This window comes from Pseudophryne corroboree, chromosome 4 (genome assembly GCF_028390025.1).
Source record: "Pseudophryne corroboree isolate aPseCor3 chromosome 4, aPseCor3.hap2, whole genome shotgun sequence".
NCBI classification, from domain to species: Eukaryota; Metazoa; Chordata; class Amphibia; order Anura; family Myobatrachidae; genus Pseudophryne; species Pseudophryne corroboree.
In genome coordinates, this window is record NC_086447.1 from 133,256,924 (window position 1) to 133,276,514 (window position 19,591).

The 19,591-nt window shown below is 49.4% G+C and overlaps 1 protein-coding gene across 3 annotated transcripts in view; it reads left to right on the forward strand.

The window, feature by feature from the left end:
* Window positions 1–19,591, forward strand: part of KIDINS220 (kinase D interacting substrate 220) — a 344,589-nt gene that overhangs the window by 39,557 nt on the left and 285,441 nt on the right. For all 3 annotated transcript variants that reach the window (XM_063915451.1, XM_063915452.1, XM_063915453.1), the window contains exon 2: window positions 1,037–1,176. In XM_063915451.1, coding sequence (XP_063771521.1) covers window positions 1,069–1,176 — 108 coding nt within the window. In that variant the 5' untranslated portion in view covers window positions 1,037–1,068. The remainder of the gene's footprint in view (window positions 1–1,036; window positions 1,177–19,591) is intronic.

Consider the following 19,591-nt stretch of genomic DNA (forward strand, 5'->3'; position numbering starts at 1 on the left):
ACCTCAAGTTTGCTCAATCGGTGCTGCGGAGTCATCCGCACTCTCTCCCGCCCGTTTGGGAGCTTTGGTATAATCCCCATGGTCCTTACGGAGTCCCCAGCATCCTCTAGGACAGAGGTTCTCAAACTCGGTCGTCGGGGGCCCCCACAGTGCATGTTTTGCAGGTCTCCTCACAGTTTGTTTTTTAGCTCAATAAATATTGTCTCTTTTTATCCATTGAGTCATACGTATCAGCAAAACTGGCCATCTAGAAATATTTGGCTAGCGATAAATGGTATTGTTTTTGAGTTGTATTTATAATCATCTTTAAAAGACCAAGCGCCAGGGGTACCCTCTACAAACCTCTAGGTCTCCTCACAGAATCACAAGTGAAATAATTAGCTTCACCTGTGGACCTTTTAAAATGTCAGTGAGTAATTAATACACCTGTGCACCTGCTGGGTTACCTGCAAAACATGCACTGTGTGGGCTCCCGAGGACCGAGTTTGAGAACCTCTGCTCTAGGACAGAGAAAATAAGATTTTAAACCTACCGGTAAATCTTTTTCTCCTAGTCCGTAGAGGATGCTGGGCGCCCGTCCCAAGTGCGGACTACTTCTGCAAGACTTGTATATAGTTTTTGCTTACATAACGGTTATGTTATAGTTCATCGGTTGTGGACCGATTGTATGTTGTTGTTTCATACTGTTTACTAGATAGTTTATCACTAGTTGTATGGAGTGGTTGGTATGAATCTTGCGCTTGGATTAACAAAAATCCTTTCCTCGTTCTGTCCATCTCCTCTGGGCACAGTTTCTCTAACTGAGGTCTGGAGGAGGGGCATAGAGGGAGGAGCCAGTGCACACCCATACCTAAAGTCTTTATTAAAGTGCCCATGTCTCCTGCGGAGCCCGTCTATCCCCATGGTCCTTACGGAGTCCCCAGCATCCTCTACGGACTACGGGAAAAAGATTTACCGGTAGGTTTAAAATCTTATTACACTGCACACTGTCTACTATTACTAGTGATCATAATTTGTATTGTTCTTTTACTCTCAGTTTGTCCTTAGACTGCAGACCCAACTGTGACGATGGCGAGCCTGGTACCACAGAACCTGTTATCCTACGTGGAAGAGGGCAATATAGCTGTTCTGAAGACTGTCTTGGAGAAATGCAAGGATGTGGATGAGAGAAATGAGGTATTTCTGTCCTTCTGGCCATGTCCCTTGTGTGTGTGTGTGTGTGTGTTAAAAAAACAAAAAAAATGTCTTCTGAGCAGCTGAAATGAAGGAAACACTTATGTTTGGGGATCATTTTTGCACATGGAACACTTGGTGAGTTGTGTATAGCGCCCCTCTATGACCAGGTAGCAGAAGAGAGGGTGATTACTATTCTAAAAGCTATGTGTATGAGTGTAAATTGGCCGTTAGGTGCATGTCTTCCATCAGGGCGTGTTGATGATCTATTGCTGATATATCTCTAAATTAAATGAGTAAGACTTATTGACCGTTCCTATTTCTGCTGCGGGGTACACTGGGCTCCACAAGGATTGGACAATGGGTGTAGAGTAGGATCTTGATCCGAGGCACCAACAGGCTCAAAGCTTTGACTGTTCCCAGTATGTACAGCGCAGCCTCCTCTATAACCCCGCCTCCCTGCACAGGAGCTCAGTTTTGTAAGTTGGTGCTGCAGTAAGCAGGCACTTAACAGAGGGGCTGCTCCAAGCAGCCCGAAGAAAAGCTTTTTATGAGGTAGAAAGTGAAGACTTCAAGGGCAGCAGTGGTGGTAAATGTTTTGTGACATTCACTGCTGCAGCTCCAGCTCTCCCCAGCGGCGCTGTACACTCCCAAGCCCTGGTTGCCGAGTACCTACAGCGGAGGCTCCGGTTTTCTTCACGTTAGACACACACGGCTGGGGCTCTCCAGGATCGCGTGGCTGCGCTTCGGGAGGTGGTAAGTGGGTCCCGCTTGCGGGACCCGGTCTTTATCGCGATCCGGCGCGGTCAGTGGGAGGCGGGCCGCGCGCGCTTGCGGTGGACACTGTGGATACAGGCGATCCCACTAGATCACCAGGGCATGGGCGCAGGTCAGGTTTTCTCTCTAAACCAATTCTTATATCGCCCACAGTACCCGGTGGTTTTGCCAGCAGAGGGGATAAGGCTTAGACCTGAAGCCCCTCCCCCAGCCCCAGGGCGCCATTTCTAGCAAGTGTTCCCGCCCTGGAGCTGCATCTCTGTCTTCTCCACACTCCCTGTCAGTGTCTGCGGCGCCATTATCCCTCAGCTCACTGTTCCTGGGACTGCTTGGGCAAATTCTCCTATGTAAAGCCGCCTGGTTGTCAGTGCTGTGACTTTATATGACACTTAAGTATTCTACCTGCCTTTTTAGACAGTGATAGTTAAGAAAGAGTGCATTTAGTCAGGGTTTTATAGTACAATTACCCTGTGATATACATTCAGTTCTTACTGTGTACTGTTATATCTATTGTTATATAGCTGTGTAAGCTAGTCCAGTGCAGTATTATTGTCCGTAATAATCTCTGCATTGTACAAACTGTGACTATCTGTGTTTGCATTTGATAGCTGAGTGGTGTCCATTTCGTGTCTTTCACTCAACTTGCTATCCCTATATTCTATAACCTGAGGGGTCTTGGTGCGTTAGGTTTTATCTAATATAGGATTTTCACAAAGATATACTGTATTACGTATTTTTGTCTGTGATTTAGTCACCAGATCTCTCCTTTATCTCTGCTGGTGCTGACTACACTGCGCAGGGGTTTGGGTTTAGAGGTATAGTGCTGCTGATAATTGTACTGTGTTACCTCATACTGCAAGTATATCATGTCCGGTTCTGGGGCTGAACACACTGCCGGTGTTGCTGAAGCCACAGATCCATATGAGGAGAATATAGCAGCTGTGGACTCTGGTTCTGGGGGCTCCTTGCCCCCCCAGTGAGACTGTGGCAACGGAGGCACATACTGACCCACCTTGGGCCGCTTTTTCCATGCTAAGGCATACGCTAGTTCATAAACACCCCCTATGGGACCCCCAATGCCGGTACAACCGTATGTGGTCCCTGCAGCTAACCCGCCGTGGGCGGACGATTTATCTGCTCAGTTAAAGAAGTTGAACCAGTCCCTGACTACTAAAAAGTCTGACCATCGCTTGCCTAAGTCCAAGGGGTCCTCTAAGCGAGCGCTTGTCTCCTCACAATCCACTGCTGTCACTGACACCTCGTCTGATGAAGACGGCACGTATACTGACCCGACAGGTTCTGACTCAGATACGGCTGATGAGGAGGGTAGTTCACATGTGGATGTTCCTGATTTTGTGGAGGCTATTAAGTTAATTCTGAAGATTACGGATGATCCCGAGCCATCCGTCCCTCCTAAGAAACCAGATAGGTTCAAGCGTCAGAAGGTGGTTAAACAAGTTTTCTCTATCGTCCTAGTGGATGCTGGGGTTCCTGAAAGGACCATGGGGAATAGCGGCTCCGCAGGAGACAGGGCACAAAAGTAAAGCTTTCCGATCAGGTGGTGTGCACTGGCTCCTCCCCCTATGACCCTCCTCCAAGCCAGTTAGATTTTTGTGCCCGGCCGAGAAGGGTGCAATCTAGGTGGCTCTCCTAAAGAGCTGCTTAGAAAAGTTTAGCTTAGGTTTTTTATTTTACAGTGAGTCCTGCTGGCAACAGGATCACTGCAACGAGGGACTTAGGGGAGAAGAAGTGAACTCACCTGCGTGCAGGATGGATTGGCTTCTTGGCTACTGGACATCAGCTCCAGAGGGACGATCACAGGTACAGCCTGGATGGTCACCGGAGCCTTGCCGCCGGCCCCCTTGCAGATGCTGAAATAAGAAGAGGTCCAGAATCGGCGGCAGAAGACTCCTCAGCCTTCTAAAGGTAGCGCACAGCACTGCAGCTGTGCGCCATTTTCCTCTCAGCACACTTCACACGGCAGTCACTGAGGGTGCAGGGCGCTGGGAGGGGGGCGCCCTGGGAGGCAAATGAAAACCTATTTTGGCTAAAAATACCTCACATATAGCCTCCGGAGGCTATATGGAGATATTTAACCCCTGCCAGACTCCGTTAAGAGCGGGAGACGAGGCCGCCGAAAAAGGGGCGGGGCCTATCTCCTCAGCACACAGCGCCATTTTCCCTCACAGAAAGGCTGGAGGGAAGGCTCCCAGGCTCTCCCCTGCACTGCACTACAGAAACAGGGTTAAAACAGAGAGGGGGGGCACTAATTTGGCGTTAGAAATATATAAAAAAGATGCTATAAGGGAAAACACTTATATAAGGTTGTCCCTATATAATTATAGCGTTTTTGGTGTGTGCTGGCAAACTCTCCCTCTGTCTCTCCAAAGGGCTAGTGGGTCCTGTCCTCTATCAGAGCATTCCCTGTGTGTGTGCTGTGTGTCGGTACGTGTGTCGACATGTAGGAGGACGATGTTGGTGAGGAGGCGGAGCAATTGCCTGTAATGGTGATGTCACTCTCTAGGGAGTCGACACCGGAATGGATGGCTTATTTAGGGAATTACGTGATAATGTCAACACGCTGCAAGGTCGGTTGACGACATGAGACGGCCGACAAACAATTAGTACCGGTCCAGACGTCTCAAAAACACCGTCAGGGGTTTTAAAACGCCCGTTTACTTTAGTCTGTCGACACAGACACAGACAGGGACACTGAATCCAGTGTCGACGGTGAATAAACAAACGTATTCCTTATTAGGGCCACACGTTAAAGGCAATGAAGGAGGTGTTACATATTTCTGATACTACAAGTACCACAAAAGAGGGTATTATGTGGGATGTGAAAAAACTACCATAGTTTTTCCTGAATCAGATAAATTAAATAAAGTGTGTGATGATGCGTGGGTTCCCCCCGATAGAAAATTATGGGCGGTATACCCTTTCCCGCCAGAAGTTAGGGCGCGTTGGGAAACACCCCTTAGGGTGGATAAGGCGCTCACACGCTTATCAAAACAAGTGGCGGTACCGTCTATAGATAGGGCCGTCCTCAAGGACCAGCTGACAGGAGGCTGGAAAATATCATAAAAAGTATATACACACATACTGGTGTTATACTGCGACCAGCGATCGCCTCAGCCTGGATGTGCAGAGCTGGGGTGGCTTGGTCGGATTCCCTGACTAAAAATATTGATACCCTTGACAGGGACAGTATTTTATTGACTATAGAGCATTTAAAGGATGCATTTCTATATATGCGAGATGCACAGAGGGATATTTGCACTCTGGCATCAAGAGTAAATGCGATGTCCATAACTGCCAGAAGATGTTATGGACACGACAGGGGTCAGGTGATGCAGATTCCAAACGGCACAAAGGTGTATTGCCGTATAAAGGAAGAGGAGTTATTTGGGGTCGGTCCATCGGACCTGGTGGCCACGGCAACTGCTGGAAAATCCACCGTTTTTACCCTAAGTCACATCTCTGCAGAAAAAGACACCGTCTTTTCAGCCTCAGTCCTTTCTTCCCTATAAGATCATATCTGCCCAGGGATAGAGGAAAGGGAAGAAGACTGCAGCAGGCAGCCCTTTCCCAGGAACAGAAGCGTTCCACCGCTTCTGACAAGTTCTCAGCATGGCGCTGAGACCGTACAGGACCCCTGGATCCTACAAGTAGTATCCCAGGGGTACAGATTGGAATGTCGAGACGTTTCCCCTTCGCAGGCTCCTGAAGTCTGCTTTACCAAGGTCTCCCTCCGACAAGGAGGCAGTATGGGAAAAAATTCACAAGCTGTATTCCCAGCAGGTGATAATTAAATTACCCCTCCTACTACAAGAAAAGGGGTATTATTCCACACTATATTGTGGTACTGAAGCCAGAAGGCTAGGTGAGACTTATTCTAAATCTAAAAAATTTTTGAACACTTACAAAGGTTCAAATCAAGATGGAGTCACTCAGAGCAGTGATAACGAACAGGAAGAAGGGGACTATATAGTGTCCCGGGACATCAGGGATGCTTACCTCTATGTCCCAAATTTGCCCTTCTCACTAAGGGTACCTCAGGTTCGTGGTGCAGAACTGTCACTATCAGTTTCAGACGCTGCCGTTTGGATTGTCCACGGCACCCCGGGTCTTTACTAAGGTAATGGCCGAAATGATGATTCTTCTTCGAAGAAAAGGCGTCTTAATTATCCCTTACTTGGACGATCTCCTGATAAGGGCATAGTCCAGGGAACAGTTGGAGGTAGGAGTAGCACTATCTCGGATACTGCTACAACAGCACGGGTGGATTCTAAATATTCCAAAATCGCAGCTGATCCCGACGACACGTCTGCTGTGCCTAGGGATGATTCTGGACACAGTCCAGAAAAAGGTGTTTCTCCCGAAAGAGAAAGCCAGGGAGTTATCCGAGCTAGTCAGGAACCTCCTAAAAACAGTGCATCATTGCACAAGGGTCCTGGTAGAAAATGGTGGCTTCCTACGAAGCAATTCCATTCGGCAGATTTCACGCAAGAACTTTTCAGTGGGATCTGCTGGACAAATGGTCCGGATCGCATCTTCAGATGCATCAGCGGATAACCCTATATCCAAGGACAAGGGTGTCTCTCCTGTGGTGGTTATAGAGTGCTCATCTTCTAGAGGGCCGCAGATTCGGCATTCAGGATTGGATGCTGGTGACCACGGAGCCCAGCCCGAGAGGCTGGGGAGCAGTCACACAAGGAAAAAATTTCCAGGGAGTGTGATCAAGTCTGGAGACTTTTCTCCACATAAATATACTGGAGCTAAGGGTAAATTTATAATGCTCTAAGCTTAGCAAGACCTCTGCTTCAAGGTCAGCCGGTATTGATCCAGTGGGAAAAACATCACGGCAGTCGCCCACGTAAACAGACAGGGCGACACAAGAAGCAGGAGGGCAATGGCAAAAACTGCAAGGACTTTTCGCTGGGCGGAAAATCATGTGATAGCACTGTCAGCAGTGTTTCATCCCGGGAATGGAAACTGGGAAGCAGACTTCCTCAGCAGGCACGACCTCCACCCGGGAGAGTGGAAACTTCATCGGGAAGTTTTTTCCACATGATTGTAAACCGTTGGGAAATACCAAAGGTGGACATGATGGCGTCCCGTCTGAACAAAAAACGGGACAGGTATTGCGCCAGGTCAAGAGACTCTCAGGCAATAACTGTGGACGTTCTGGTAACACCGTGGGTGTACCAGTCGGTGTATGTGTTCCCTCCTCTGCTTCTCATACCTAAGGTGCTGAGAATTATAAGACGTAGAGGAGTAAGAACTATACTCATGGCTCCGGATTGGCCAAGAAGGACTTGGTACCAGGAACTTCAAGAGATGTTTACAGAGGTCTTATGGCCTCTGCCGCTAAGAAGGGACTTGCTTCAGCAAGTACCATGTCTGTTCCAAGACTTACCGCAGCTGCGTTTGTTGGCATGGCGGTGGAACGCCGGATCCTAAGGGACAAAGGCATTCCGGAAGAGGTCATTCCTACCCTGGTCAAAGCCAGAAAGGAGGTGACCGCACAACATTATCACCACATGTGGCGAAAATATGTTGCGTGGTGTGAGGCCAGGAAGGCCCCACAAAGAAATTTCAACTCGGTCGATTCCTGCATTTCCTGCAAACAGGAGTGTCTATGGGCCTCAAATTGGGGTCCATTAAGGTTCAAATTTCGGCCCTGTCAATTTTCTTCCAGAAAGAATTGGCTTCAGTTCCTGAAGTCCAGAACTTTGTCAAGGGAGTATTGCATATACAACCCTCTTTTGTGCCTCCAGTGGCACTGTGGGATCTCAACGTAGTTCTGGGATTCTTCAAATCACATTGGTTTAAAACCAGTCAAATCTGTGGATTTGAAGCATCTCACATGAAAAGTGACCATGTTCTTGGCCCTGGCCTGGACCAGGCGAGTGTAAAATTGGTGGGTTTTTTTTTTTCTCAAAAAAGCCCATATTTGTTTGTCCATTCGGACAGGGCAGAGCTGCGGACTCGTCCCCAGTTCTCTCCCTAAGGTGGTGTCAGTGTTTCACCTGAACCAGCTTATTGTGGTGCCTTGCACCTACTAGGGACTTGGAGGACTCCACGTTGCTAGATGTTGTCAGGGCCCTGAAAATATAGGTTCCAGGACGGCTGGAGTCAGGAAAACTGACTTGCTGTTATCCTGTATGCACCCAACAAACTGGGTGCTCTTGCTTTTAAGCAGACTATTGCTAGTTGGATGTGTAATACAATTCAGCTTGCACATTCTGTGGCAGGCCTGCCACAGCCAAAATATGTAAATGCCCATTCCACAAGGAAGGTGGGCTCATCTTGGGCGGCTGCCCGAGGGGTCTCGGCTTTACAACTTTGCCGAGCGGTTATTTAGTCAGGGGCAAACACGTTTGTAAAATCCTACAAATTTGATACCCTGGCTAAGGAGGACCTGGAGTTCTCTCATTCGGTGCTGCAGAGTCATCCGCACTCTCCCGCCCGTTTGGGAGCTTTGGTATAATCCCCATGGTCCTTTCAGGAACCCCAGCATCCACTAGGACGATAGAGAAAATAAGAATTTACTTACCGATAATTCTATTTCTCGGAGTCCGTAGTGGATGCTGGGCGCCCATCCCAAGTGCGGATTATCTGCAATACTTGTACATAGTTACAAAAATCGGGTTATTATTGTTGTGAGCCATCTTTTCAGAGGCTCCGCTGTTATCATGCTGTTAACTGGGTTTAGATCACAAGTTGTACGGTGTGATTGGTGTGGCTGGTATGAGTCTTACCCGGGATTCAAAATTCCTCCCTTATTGTGTACGCTCGTCCGGGCACAGTACCTAACTGGCTTGGAGGAGGGTCATAGGGGGAGGAGCCAGTGCACACCACCTGATCGGAAAGCTTTACTTTTGTGCCCTGTCTCCTGCGGAGCCGCTATTCCCCATGGTCCTTTCAGGAACCCCAGCATCCACTACGGACTCCGAGAAATAGAATTATCGGTAAGTAAATTCTTATTTTACCTCACTCTGACCACCTAGTGGATATACGGCAGGAACCCTGGGAAAACCCGGGTACGAAGTTTGTGCCTCACAAGAAAATGCTGGCTCATTATCCCCTCGCTCCAGAGCTGTCTTAAGAATTGGGAAACTTCTCCTCCTGTGGACTCGCATGTGGCTAGGATGGTGGTTTCCTCAGCTCTGCCTGTCACTATCTTCACGTCTCTAAAAGAGCCTACGGATAAGCGTGTGGAGGGTTGTCTGAAAGCGATTTACACCCTCACGGGTGCTGCGCAAAGGCCCACTATTGCAGCTACATGGGCTGCAGAGGCTATTGAAGCGTGGGCCTTGGAGTTAGAAACTGGAATCTCCTCTGACCATGCTAGACAATGCTTGTCATATATTGTCACAGCTTCTCGCTATATTAAAGAGGTGGCTTCGGATGCCGGTATCCTAGCAGCCAAGGCCTCTACTACGTCAGTCCTGGCTCACCGGATATTGTGGCTGAGATCCTGGTCTGTGGATCTGGACTCTAGAAAAACCCTGGAGGTACTCCCTTTCAAGGGAGATATTCTGTTTGGGGAGGTCTTAAATAAGATGGTGGCTGACTTGGCTACTGCCAAAACTGCCTGTCTACCAAATACCGCTCCTTCTGTGCCGAAGGCTAAAGGTACGTCCTTTCACCCTTCAGGTAAATCAAAAGGTCAGGCGTACCACAAGCAGGCCCGCACTTCCAAACCTGGTAAGCCAAAGCCCAAAAGAGCCTGGGCTGCCCATCAGCCAGCTTCCAAGACCGATAAGCCTGCCGCATGACGGGGCGGGCCTCCCCCTGGGGGATCCCAGTGTGGGGGGCCGGCTTCTAGGGTATACCCACAAATGGTTGAAGACCACTTCAGATGCCTGGGTACAGGAAGTCGTCACTCGAGGTTACGCCATAGCCTTCAAAAACAGACCCCCTCATCGATTTTGCCAGACAGACGTCCTGTCTGACCAGACAAAGGCAAACACTCTGCATTCGGTGGTACAGACCCTCCTGGATACAGGAGTTGTAGTACAGGTGCATCTTGCTCAGAGGGGCCGGGGGTACTATTCTCCGCTGTTTCTAGTCCCGAAACCGAATGGGTCCTCCCGGCCCATTCTCAACCTCAAGGCATTGAACAGGTTTGTGAAGGTTTCCAGGTTCCGTATGGAAACCCTACGCTCTATAGTTCTGGCCTTGGAACCTGGGCACTACATGGTCTCCCTGGATATACAGGATGCTTACCTGCATATTCCTATAGCAGCGTCACATCAGCAATACCTGAGGTTCGCTATTGGCAACCTTCATTACCAGTTTCGGGCGTTACCTTTTGGTTTGACAACGGCTCCGCGAGTCTTCACCAAAGTAATGGCGGTGATGACTGTGGTACGTCGCCGTCAAGGGGGCAGGATACTGCCGTACCTGGACGACTTGTTTAATCCTGGCAAATTACCAAGAATTTCTCCTGTGTCATCTATATATGACAGTCCGGTTTCTACAAGCCCACGGGTGGCTTATCAACTGGAAGAAATCCTCCATGGTCCCTGCTCAGAGCATGGTGCACCTGGGAGCGCTATTGGACACTCACAACCAGCGGTTGTTCTTGTCTCAGGAGAAAGTTCTGAAGCTTCAGGACAGGATTCGTTGCTTCCTTTCTCGTCCGCAGGTGTCGATACATTCGGCAATGCAGGTGCTGGGCCTCATGGTCTCAGCATTAGACATGGTGGAGTATGCTCAATTCCATTCTCGCCCCCTCCAGAGGCTGATTCTAGCCAAGTGGGATGGCCTGCCTCACCGGATCAGGTCTCACATGATCTCATTGACTCCGGAGGTCCGTCTGTCGCTACTTTGGTGGCTCCGGGACCAGTTGTGCAGGGGCCGTCCCTTCTGGATATCCAACTGGGTCCGGTTGACGACAGATGCCAGTCTATGAGGTTGGGGCACGGTGCTGAAGCAACACTCACTTCAGGGTTGGTGGACCAAGGAGGAGTCTCTCCTCTCGATCAACATTCTGGAATTGTGGGCGGTCTTCAATGCGTTGAACCTGGCCCAGCATTTAATTCAGAACCGTCCTGTTCAAATACAGTCTGACAACGCCACCACAGTGGCTTACATAAATCATCAAGGCGGCACTCGAAGCCGTTCAGCAATGAAGGAAGTCTCACGGATTCTACGTTGGGCGGAACGCCATCTACCGGCCATATCGGCAATATTCATTTCGAAAGTCCTGAATTGGGTAGCGGACTTTCTCAGGACGTGCATGCCGGCGAGTGGGGCCTCCATCCAGAAGTGTTTCATCTCCTAGTGGAAAAGTGGGGTCTTCCACATGTAGATCTGATGGCGTCTCGACACAATCACAAGGTTCCGGTCCTCTGAGCAAGAACAAGGGATCCTCAAGCAGCATTCGTGGATGCGCTGGCGGTGCCGTGGATGTTTCGGCTGCCGTACGTGTTACCTCCGGTGTCACTCCTGCCCAGGGTAATTCGGAAGTTCAAGCAAGGAAAAGGAAATCTGCTTCTCATAGCTTCGGCGTGGCCCAGACGGCACTGGTTCTCAGACCTGCAAGGCCTTTCGTCAGAGCGTCCACTTCTGCTTCCACAACGCCCAGACCTCCTCGTTCAGGGCCCCTGTGTCTACCAGGACCTAGCCCGGCTGTCTTTGACGGCGTGGCTCTTGAAGCTTCCGTCTTGAGGGCTAAGGGTTTTTCTGAAGAGGTCATTAAAACTGTTGCGGGCCTGGAAACCGGCTTCTGCTCGGATTTACTATAGGGTCTGGCATTCCTACTTTGTTTGGTGCGCATCTAATGATTATGACGCTTCCAAGTTTAGTACAGCCAAACTTTTGGCTTTTCTGCAGCAGGGCCTAGATTTAGGCCTGCGTCTGGCCTCCCTCAAGGTTCATATTTCTCTGACGTCCTAGTGGATGCTGGGAACTCCGAAAGGACCATGGGGAATAGCGGCTCCGCAGGAGACTGGGCACAAAAGTAAAAGCTTTAGGACTACCTGGTGTGCACTGGCTCCTCCCCCTATGACCCTCCTCCAAGCCTCAGTTAGATTTTTGTGCCCGAACGAGGGGCTATATGGATGCATTTAACCCCTGCCAGTTTTTCCTTAAAGCGGGAGAAAGGCCGCCGAGAAGGGGGCGGAGCCTATCTCCTCAGCACACTGGCGCCATTTTCCCTCACAGCTCCGTTGGAGGGAAGCTCCCTGACTCTCCCCTGCAGTCCTGCACTACAGAAACAGGGTAAAACAAGAGAGGGGGGGAACTAATTTGGCAGATAAATCAATACAGCAGCTATATAAGGGAAAAACACTTGTATAAGGTTATCCCTGTGTGTATATGTGTGTGTGTATGTATATGTATATGTATATGTATATATATATATATATATATATATATATAATATATATATAATCGCTCTAGTGTGTGCTGGCAAACTCTCCCTCTGTCTCCCCAAAGGGCTAGTGGGGTCCTGTCCTCTGTCAGAGCATTCCCTGTGTGTGTGCTGTGTGTCGGTACGTTGTGTCGACATGTATGGGGAGGAAAATGGAATGGAGGCGGAGCAATTGCCTGTAATAGTGATGTCACCCCCTAGGGAGTCGACACCTGACTGGATGGTCTTATGGAAGGAATTACGTGATAGCGTCAGCACTTTACAAAAGACTGTTGACGACATGAGACAGCCGGCAAATCAGTTATTACCTGTACAGGCGTCTCAAACACCGTCAGGGGCTCTGAAGCGCCCGTTACCTCAGATGGTCGACACAGACCCAGACACGGACACTGACTCCAGTGTCGACGGTGAGGAAACAAACGTATTTTCCAGTAGGGCCACACGTTACATGATCACGGCAATGAAGGAGGTTTTGAACATTTCTGATACTACAAGTACCACAAAAAAGGGTATTATGTGGGGTGTGAAAAAACTACCCGTAGTTTTTCCTGAATCGGATGAATTAAACGAGGTGTGTGATGAAGCGTGGGTTTCCCCCGATAAAAAAACTGCTAATTTCTAAAAAATTATTGGCATTATACCCTTTCCCGCCAGAGGTTAGGGCGCGTTGGGAAACACCCCCTAGGGTAGATAAGGCGCTCACACGCTTATCAAAACAAGTGGCGTTACCGTCTCCTGATACTGCCGCCCTCAAGGAACCAGCTGATAGGAATCTGGAAAATATCCTAAAAAGTATATACACACATACTGGTATTATACTGCGACCAGCAATAGCCTCAGCCTGGATGTGCAGTGCTGGGGTGGCTTGGTCGGATTCCCTGACTGAAAATATTGATACCCTGGACAGGGACAGTATATTATTGACTATAGAGCATTTAAAGGATGCATTTCTATATATGCGAGATGCACAGAGGGATATTTGCACTCTGGCATTAAGAGTAAGTGCGCTGTCCATTTCTGCCAGAAGAGGGTTATGGACGCGACAGTGGTCAGGTGATGCGGATTCCAAACGGCATATGGAAGTATTGCCGTATAAAGGGGAGGAGTTATTTGGGGTCGGTCTATCGGACCTGGTGGCCACGGCAACGGCTGGGAAATCCACCTTTTTACCCCAGGTCACCTCAGCAGAAAAAGACACCGTCTTTTCAGGCTCAGTCCTTTCGTCCCCATAAGGGCAAGCGGGCAAAAGGCCACTCATATCTGCCCCGGGGCAGAGGAAGGGGAAAAAGACTGCAGCAGGCAGCCTCTTCCCAGGAACAGAAAGCCCTCCCCCGCTTCTGCCAAGTCCTCAGCATGACGCTGGGGCCTTACAAGCGGACTCGGGCACGGTGGGGGCCCGTCTCAAGAATTTCAGCGCGCAGTGGGCTCACTCGCAAGTGGACCCCTGGATCCTGCAGGTAGTATCTCAGGGGTACAAATTGGAATTCGAGACGTCTCCCACTCGCCGGTTCCTGAAGTCTGATTTACCAACGTCTCCCTCCGACAGGGAGGCGGTATTGGAAGCCATTCACAAGCTGTATTCCCAGCAGGTGATAATCAAGGTACCCCTCCTACAACAGGGAAAGGGGTATTATTCCACGCTGTTTGTGGTACCGAAGCCGGACGGCTCGGTGAGACCTATTTTAAATCTGAAATCCTTGAACACTTACATACAAAGGTTCAAATTCAAGATGGAGTCACTCAGAGCAGTGATGGCGAACCTGGAAGAAGGGGACTATATGGTGTCTCTTGACATCAAGGATGCTTACCTCCATGTCCCAATTTGCCCTTCTCACCAAGGGTACCTCAGGTTTGTGGTACAGAACTGTCACTATCAGTTTCAGACGCTGCCGTTTGGATTGTCCACGGCACCCCGGGTCTTTACCAAGGTAATGGCCGAAATGATGATGATTCTTCTTCGAAGAAAAGGCGTCTTAATTATCCCTTACTTGGACGATCTCCTGATAAGGGCAAGGTCCAGGGAACAGTTAGAGGTCGGAGTAGCACTATCTCAAGTAGTACTACGACAGCACGGGTGGATTCTAAATATTCCAAAATCGCAGCTGATTCCGACGACACGTCTGCTGTTCCTAGGGATGATTCTGGACACAGTCCAGAAAAAGGTGTTTCTCCCGGAGGAGAAAGCCAGGGAGTTATCCGAGCTAGTCAGGAACCTCCTAAAACCAGGCCAAGTGTCAGTGCATCAATGCACAAGGGTCCTGGGAAAAATGGTGGCTTCTTACGAAGCGATTCCATTCGGCAGATTCCACGCAAGAACTTTTCAGTGGGATCTGCTGGACAAATGGTCCGGATCGCATCTTCAGATGCATCAGCGGATAACCCTGTCTCCAAGGACAAGGGTGTCTCTCCTGTGGTGGTTGCAGAGTGCTCATCTTCTAGAGGGCCGCAGATTCGGCATTCAGGACTGGGTCCTGGTGACCACGGATGCCAGCCTGAGAGGCTGGGGAGCAGTCACACAGGGAAGAAATTTCCAGGGCTTGTGGTCAAGCATGGAAACGTCATTTCACATAAATATCCTGGAACTAAGGGCCATTTACAATGCCCTAAGTCAAGCAAGGCCTCTGCTTCAGGGTCAGCCGGTGTTGATCCAGTCGGACAACATCACGGCAGTCGCCCACGTAAACAGACAGGGCGGCACAAGAAGCAGGAGGGCAATGACGAAAGTTGCAAGGATTCTTTGCTGGGCGGAAAATCATGTGATAGCACTGTCAGCAGTGTTCATTCCGGGAGTGGACAACTGGGAAGCAGACTTCCTCAGCAGACACGACCTCCACCCGGGGGAGTGGGGACTTCACCCAGAAGTCTTCCACATGATTGTGAACCGTTGGGAAAAACCAAAGGTGGACATGATGGCGTCCCGCCTCAACAAAAAACTAGACAGATATTGCGCCAGGTCAAGGGACCCTCGGGCAATAGCTGTGGACGCTCTGGTAACACCGTGGGTGTACCAGTCAGTGTATGTGTTCCCTCCTCTGCCTCTCATACCCAAGGTACTGAGAATCATAAGAAGGAGAGGAGTAAGGACTATACTCGTGGCTCCGGATTGGCCAAGAAGGACTTGGTACCCGGAACTTCAAGAGATGCTCACGGAGGACCTGTGGCCTCTACCTCTAAGAAAGGACCTGCTCCAGCAGGGACCCTGTCTGTTCCAAGACTTACCGCGGCTGCGTTTGACGGCATGGCGGTTGAACGCCGGATCCTGAAGGAAAAAGGCATTCCGGATGAAGTCATCCCTACCCTGATCAAAGCCAGGAAGGATGTAACTGTGCAACATTATCACCGTATTTGGCGTAAATATGTTGCGTGGTGTGAGGCCAGGAAGGCCCCTACAGAGGAATTTCAACTGGGTCGTTTCCTGCATTTCCTGCAAACAGGACTGTCTATGGGCCTAAAATTAGGATCCATTAAGGTTCAAATTTCGGCCCTGTCGATTTTCTTCCGGAAAGAACTAGCTTCAGTTCCTGAAGTTCAGACGTTTGTCAAGGGGGTACTGCATATACAGCCTCCTTTTGTGCCTCCAGTGGCACCTTGGGATCTCAATGTAGTTTTGGGGTTCCTAAAATCACATTGGTTTGAACCACTCACCACTGTGGACTTAAAATATCTCACATGGAAAGTGGTAATGCTGTTAGCCCTGGCTTCAGCCAGGCGTGTCTCAGAATTGGCGGCTTTATCCTATAAAAGCCCTTACCTAATTTTTCATACGGACAGGGCAGAATTGAGGACTCGTCCTCAATTTCTCCCTAAGGTGGTTTCAGCGTTTCACTTAAACCAGCCTATTGTGGTACCTGCGGCTACTAGGGACTTGGAGGATTCCAAGTTGCTGGACGTAGTCAGGGCCCTGAAAATATATGTTTCCAGGACGGCTGGAGTCCGAAAATCTGACTCGCTGTTTATCCTGTATGCACCCAACAAGCTGGGTGCTCCTGCTTCAAAGCAGACTATTGCTCGTTGGATTTGTAGTACAATTCAGCTTGCACATTCTGTGGCAGGCCTGCCACAGCCAAAATCTGTAAAAGCCCATTCCACAAGGAAAGTGGGCTCATCTTGGGCGGCTGCCCGAGGGGTCTCGGCTTTACAACTTTGCCGAGCAGCTACTTGGTCAGGGGCAAACACGTTTGCTAAATTCTACAAATTTGATACCCTGGCTAAGGAGGACCTGGAGTTCTCTCATTCGGTGCTGCAGAGTCATCCGCACTCTCCCGCCCGTTTGGGAGCTTTGGTATAATCCCCATGGTCCTTTCGGAGTTCCCAGCATCCACTAGGACGTCAGAGAAAATAAGAATTTACTTACCGATAATTCTATTTCTCATAGTCCGTAGTGGATGCTGGGCGCCCATCCCAAGTGCGGATTGTCTGCAATACTTGTACATAGTTATTGTTACAAAAATCGGGTTATTATTGTTGTGAGCCATCTTTTCAGAGGCTCCTCTGTTATCATGCTGTTAACTGGGTTCAGATCACAAGTTGTACGGTGTGATTGGTGTGGCTGGTATGAGTCTTACCCGGGATTCAAAATCCTTCCTTATTGTGTACGCTCGTCCGGGCACAGTATCCTAACTGAGGCTTGGAGGAGGGTCATAGGGGGAGGAGCCAGTGCACACCAGGTAGTCCTAAAGCTTTTACTTTTGTGCCCAGTCTCCTGCGGAGCCGCTATTCCCCATGGTCCTTTCGGAGTTCCCAGCATCCACTACAGACTATGAGAAATAGAATTATCGGTAAGTAAATTCTTATTTTCTGCCTTGTCGGTGTGGTTTCAGAGAAAAATTGCGACTTTACCTGATGTTCATACTTTCACTCAGGGTGTGTTGCGTATCCAACCTCCCCTATGTCCCGCCTGTGGCTCCTTGGGACTTGGTGGTTTTGGAGGCGTTGCAGGAGCCTCCGTTTGAACCCCTGGGTTCAGCTGACCTTAAGTGGCTTTCCCTTAAGGTGGTGTTCTTGCTGGCTATTGCCTCTGCTAGAAGAGTGTCGGATCTGGGTGCCTTGTCTTGTAGTTCCCCATATCTGATTTTTCACCGTGACCGGGCGGTTCTTAGGACTCGTCCCGGATATTTACATAAGGTGGTTTCTTTGTTCCACCTTAATCAGGAGATTGTGGTTCCGGCCCTTGTCTCTCCTGATCTGTCTCCCAAAGAGAGGTCTTTGGATGTGGTACGGGCTCTCCGTATCTACGCGCTTCTGTTCGAAAATCTGATTCTCTCTTTGTTTTGTTTGGATTTCACAAACGTGGCAGGCCTGCTCACAAGCAGACCCTGGCCAGATGGATTAGAATGGTGATTGCACATGTTTATGTGAAGGCTGGTCTATCAGCTCCTACTCACATTACGGCCCATTCTACTCGGTCTGTTGGACCTTCTTGGGCGGCCCAACGTGGTGCGACCCTTGAACAATTGTGCAAGGCGGCTACGTGGTCCTCCGGGAACACGTTCATAAGGTTATATGCCTTCGATACTGCCGCTTCCCAGGATGCTTCCTTTGGACGCCGGGTTCTTGTGCCCGCTACAGTGCGTCCCCTCCCATAAGGAACTGCTTTAGGACATCCCCATTGTCCAGTCCTTGTGGAGCCCAGTGTACCCCGCAGTAGAAAACGAGATTTATGGTAAGAACTTACCTTTGTTAAATGTCTTTCTGCGAGGTACACTGGGCTCCACAAGGCGCCCACCCTGACGCACTTAGCTTCTTTGGGTTGGTATGGCATTAGCCGCTGACACTTCTCTTGTCGTGAGAGTGTGGTGTATGTGGCTACTAACCGTTGTCGTCTCTTAACCAGCCCAATGCAGTAGCAGGAAAACTAAAAACTGAGCTCCTGTGCAGGGAGGCGGGGTTATAGAGGAGGCGGCGCTGTGCATTCTGGGAACAGTCAAAGCTTTGAGCCTGTTGGTGCCTCGGATCAAGATCCTATTCTACACCCATTGTCCAATCCTTGTGAAGCCCAGTGTACCTCGCAGAAAGAGATTTAACAAAGGTAAGTTCTTAACATAAATCTCGTTTTTCTTTAAAAATAAAACTAAAGTAGTGATGATTATATTGTGTCCATGCGTTTTCTTCATTACTTATGAGCTGATGTAGAAAAATAAGTGAAAATAGACTCTACTTCCAGTATTTTCCGATAATTGTGGTAATGTGATTTTTTTTATGTAGATTTGATGTGAGTGGTGGGAATGATCATTACACATGATTCCTCCTGCATAGGTTGACCTTTGGAATCCTTCTGGCCAGGTTTTGACTGGTGTACAGGGGAAATCCCTGATGGGGGTGTAGTAGTGTATGCCGGCTGCCAGCATACCAGCACCGGAATCCCGACCGCCGGCATACCGACAGCTCGGCGAGCGCAAATGAGCCCCTTGCGGGCTCGCTGCGCTCGCCCCGCTGCGGGCACGGTGGCGCGCTACGCACGCCACGCTACTTATTCTCCCTCCAGGGGGGTCGTGGACCCCCAAGAGGGAGAAAGTGTCGGTATGCCGGTGCCGGGATCCCGACAGCTGACAAACTGAAGACCACCACCCTGATGGTCCCCACTCCCTTCCTTATATGGGTCAGGTTCCAGACCATGTACTCCGATTTTATACAGTGTTACTCTACTAAAGGGTCAGTAACTTGGGGGAGCAGGATCATGATCAAATATGGGTGCTTGGTTTGTTTCTGTGGAAACTACATCAAGATTAGCTATCCGACCAATCAAAGGGGGAGATTCAAATGTTTGAAAAGTCAGTTGGGAGTCTGTTTTTTCCTGTCTATTAGACAGGAAAAAACAGACACCCAACCGACTTTTTTCAAACATTTGAATCTCCCCCAAAGTGTTGTCCTGGCACACCCTTGTCACCTCCTTTTATAAAGGTGCCCTGTTCTTTGCATGTCCTCTGCAATGATTGGCCAAGTCCCTCTGTGGTGTCTATTCACACCGCTTTTGCTTGTGCCCCTCCTACTGCATTCTGACACCACCTGTAGCTTACCCAGTAGTTGTGAAGCAGATCATGCTGGTAATTGTAGTTACATATCAGCTAGAGTGCCAGTTATTGCAAAAAATTATAATATGGTTGTTCAGCATTCTAATGCTGTTCCTTTTTTTTATTGGTTGCAATTGTACCCGTCACTAAAACCCCTTTCACACTGCTGATGCCGGAACCCACCCGGGAATTGGAAACGGGTCCTTCCCGGGTGGGATCCGGCATTGGCCGCTGCTGCAGGCTTCCC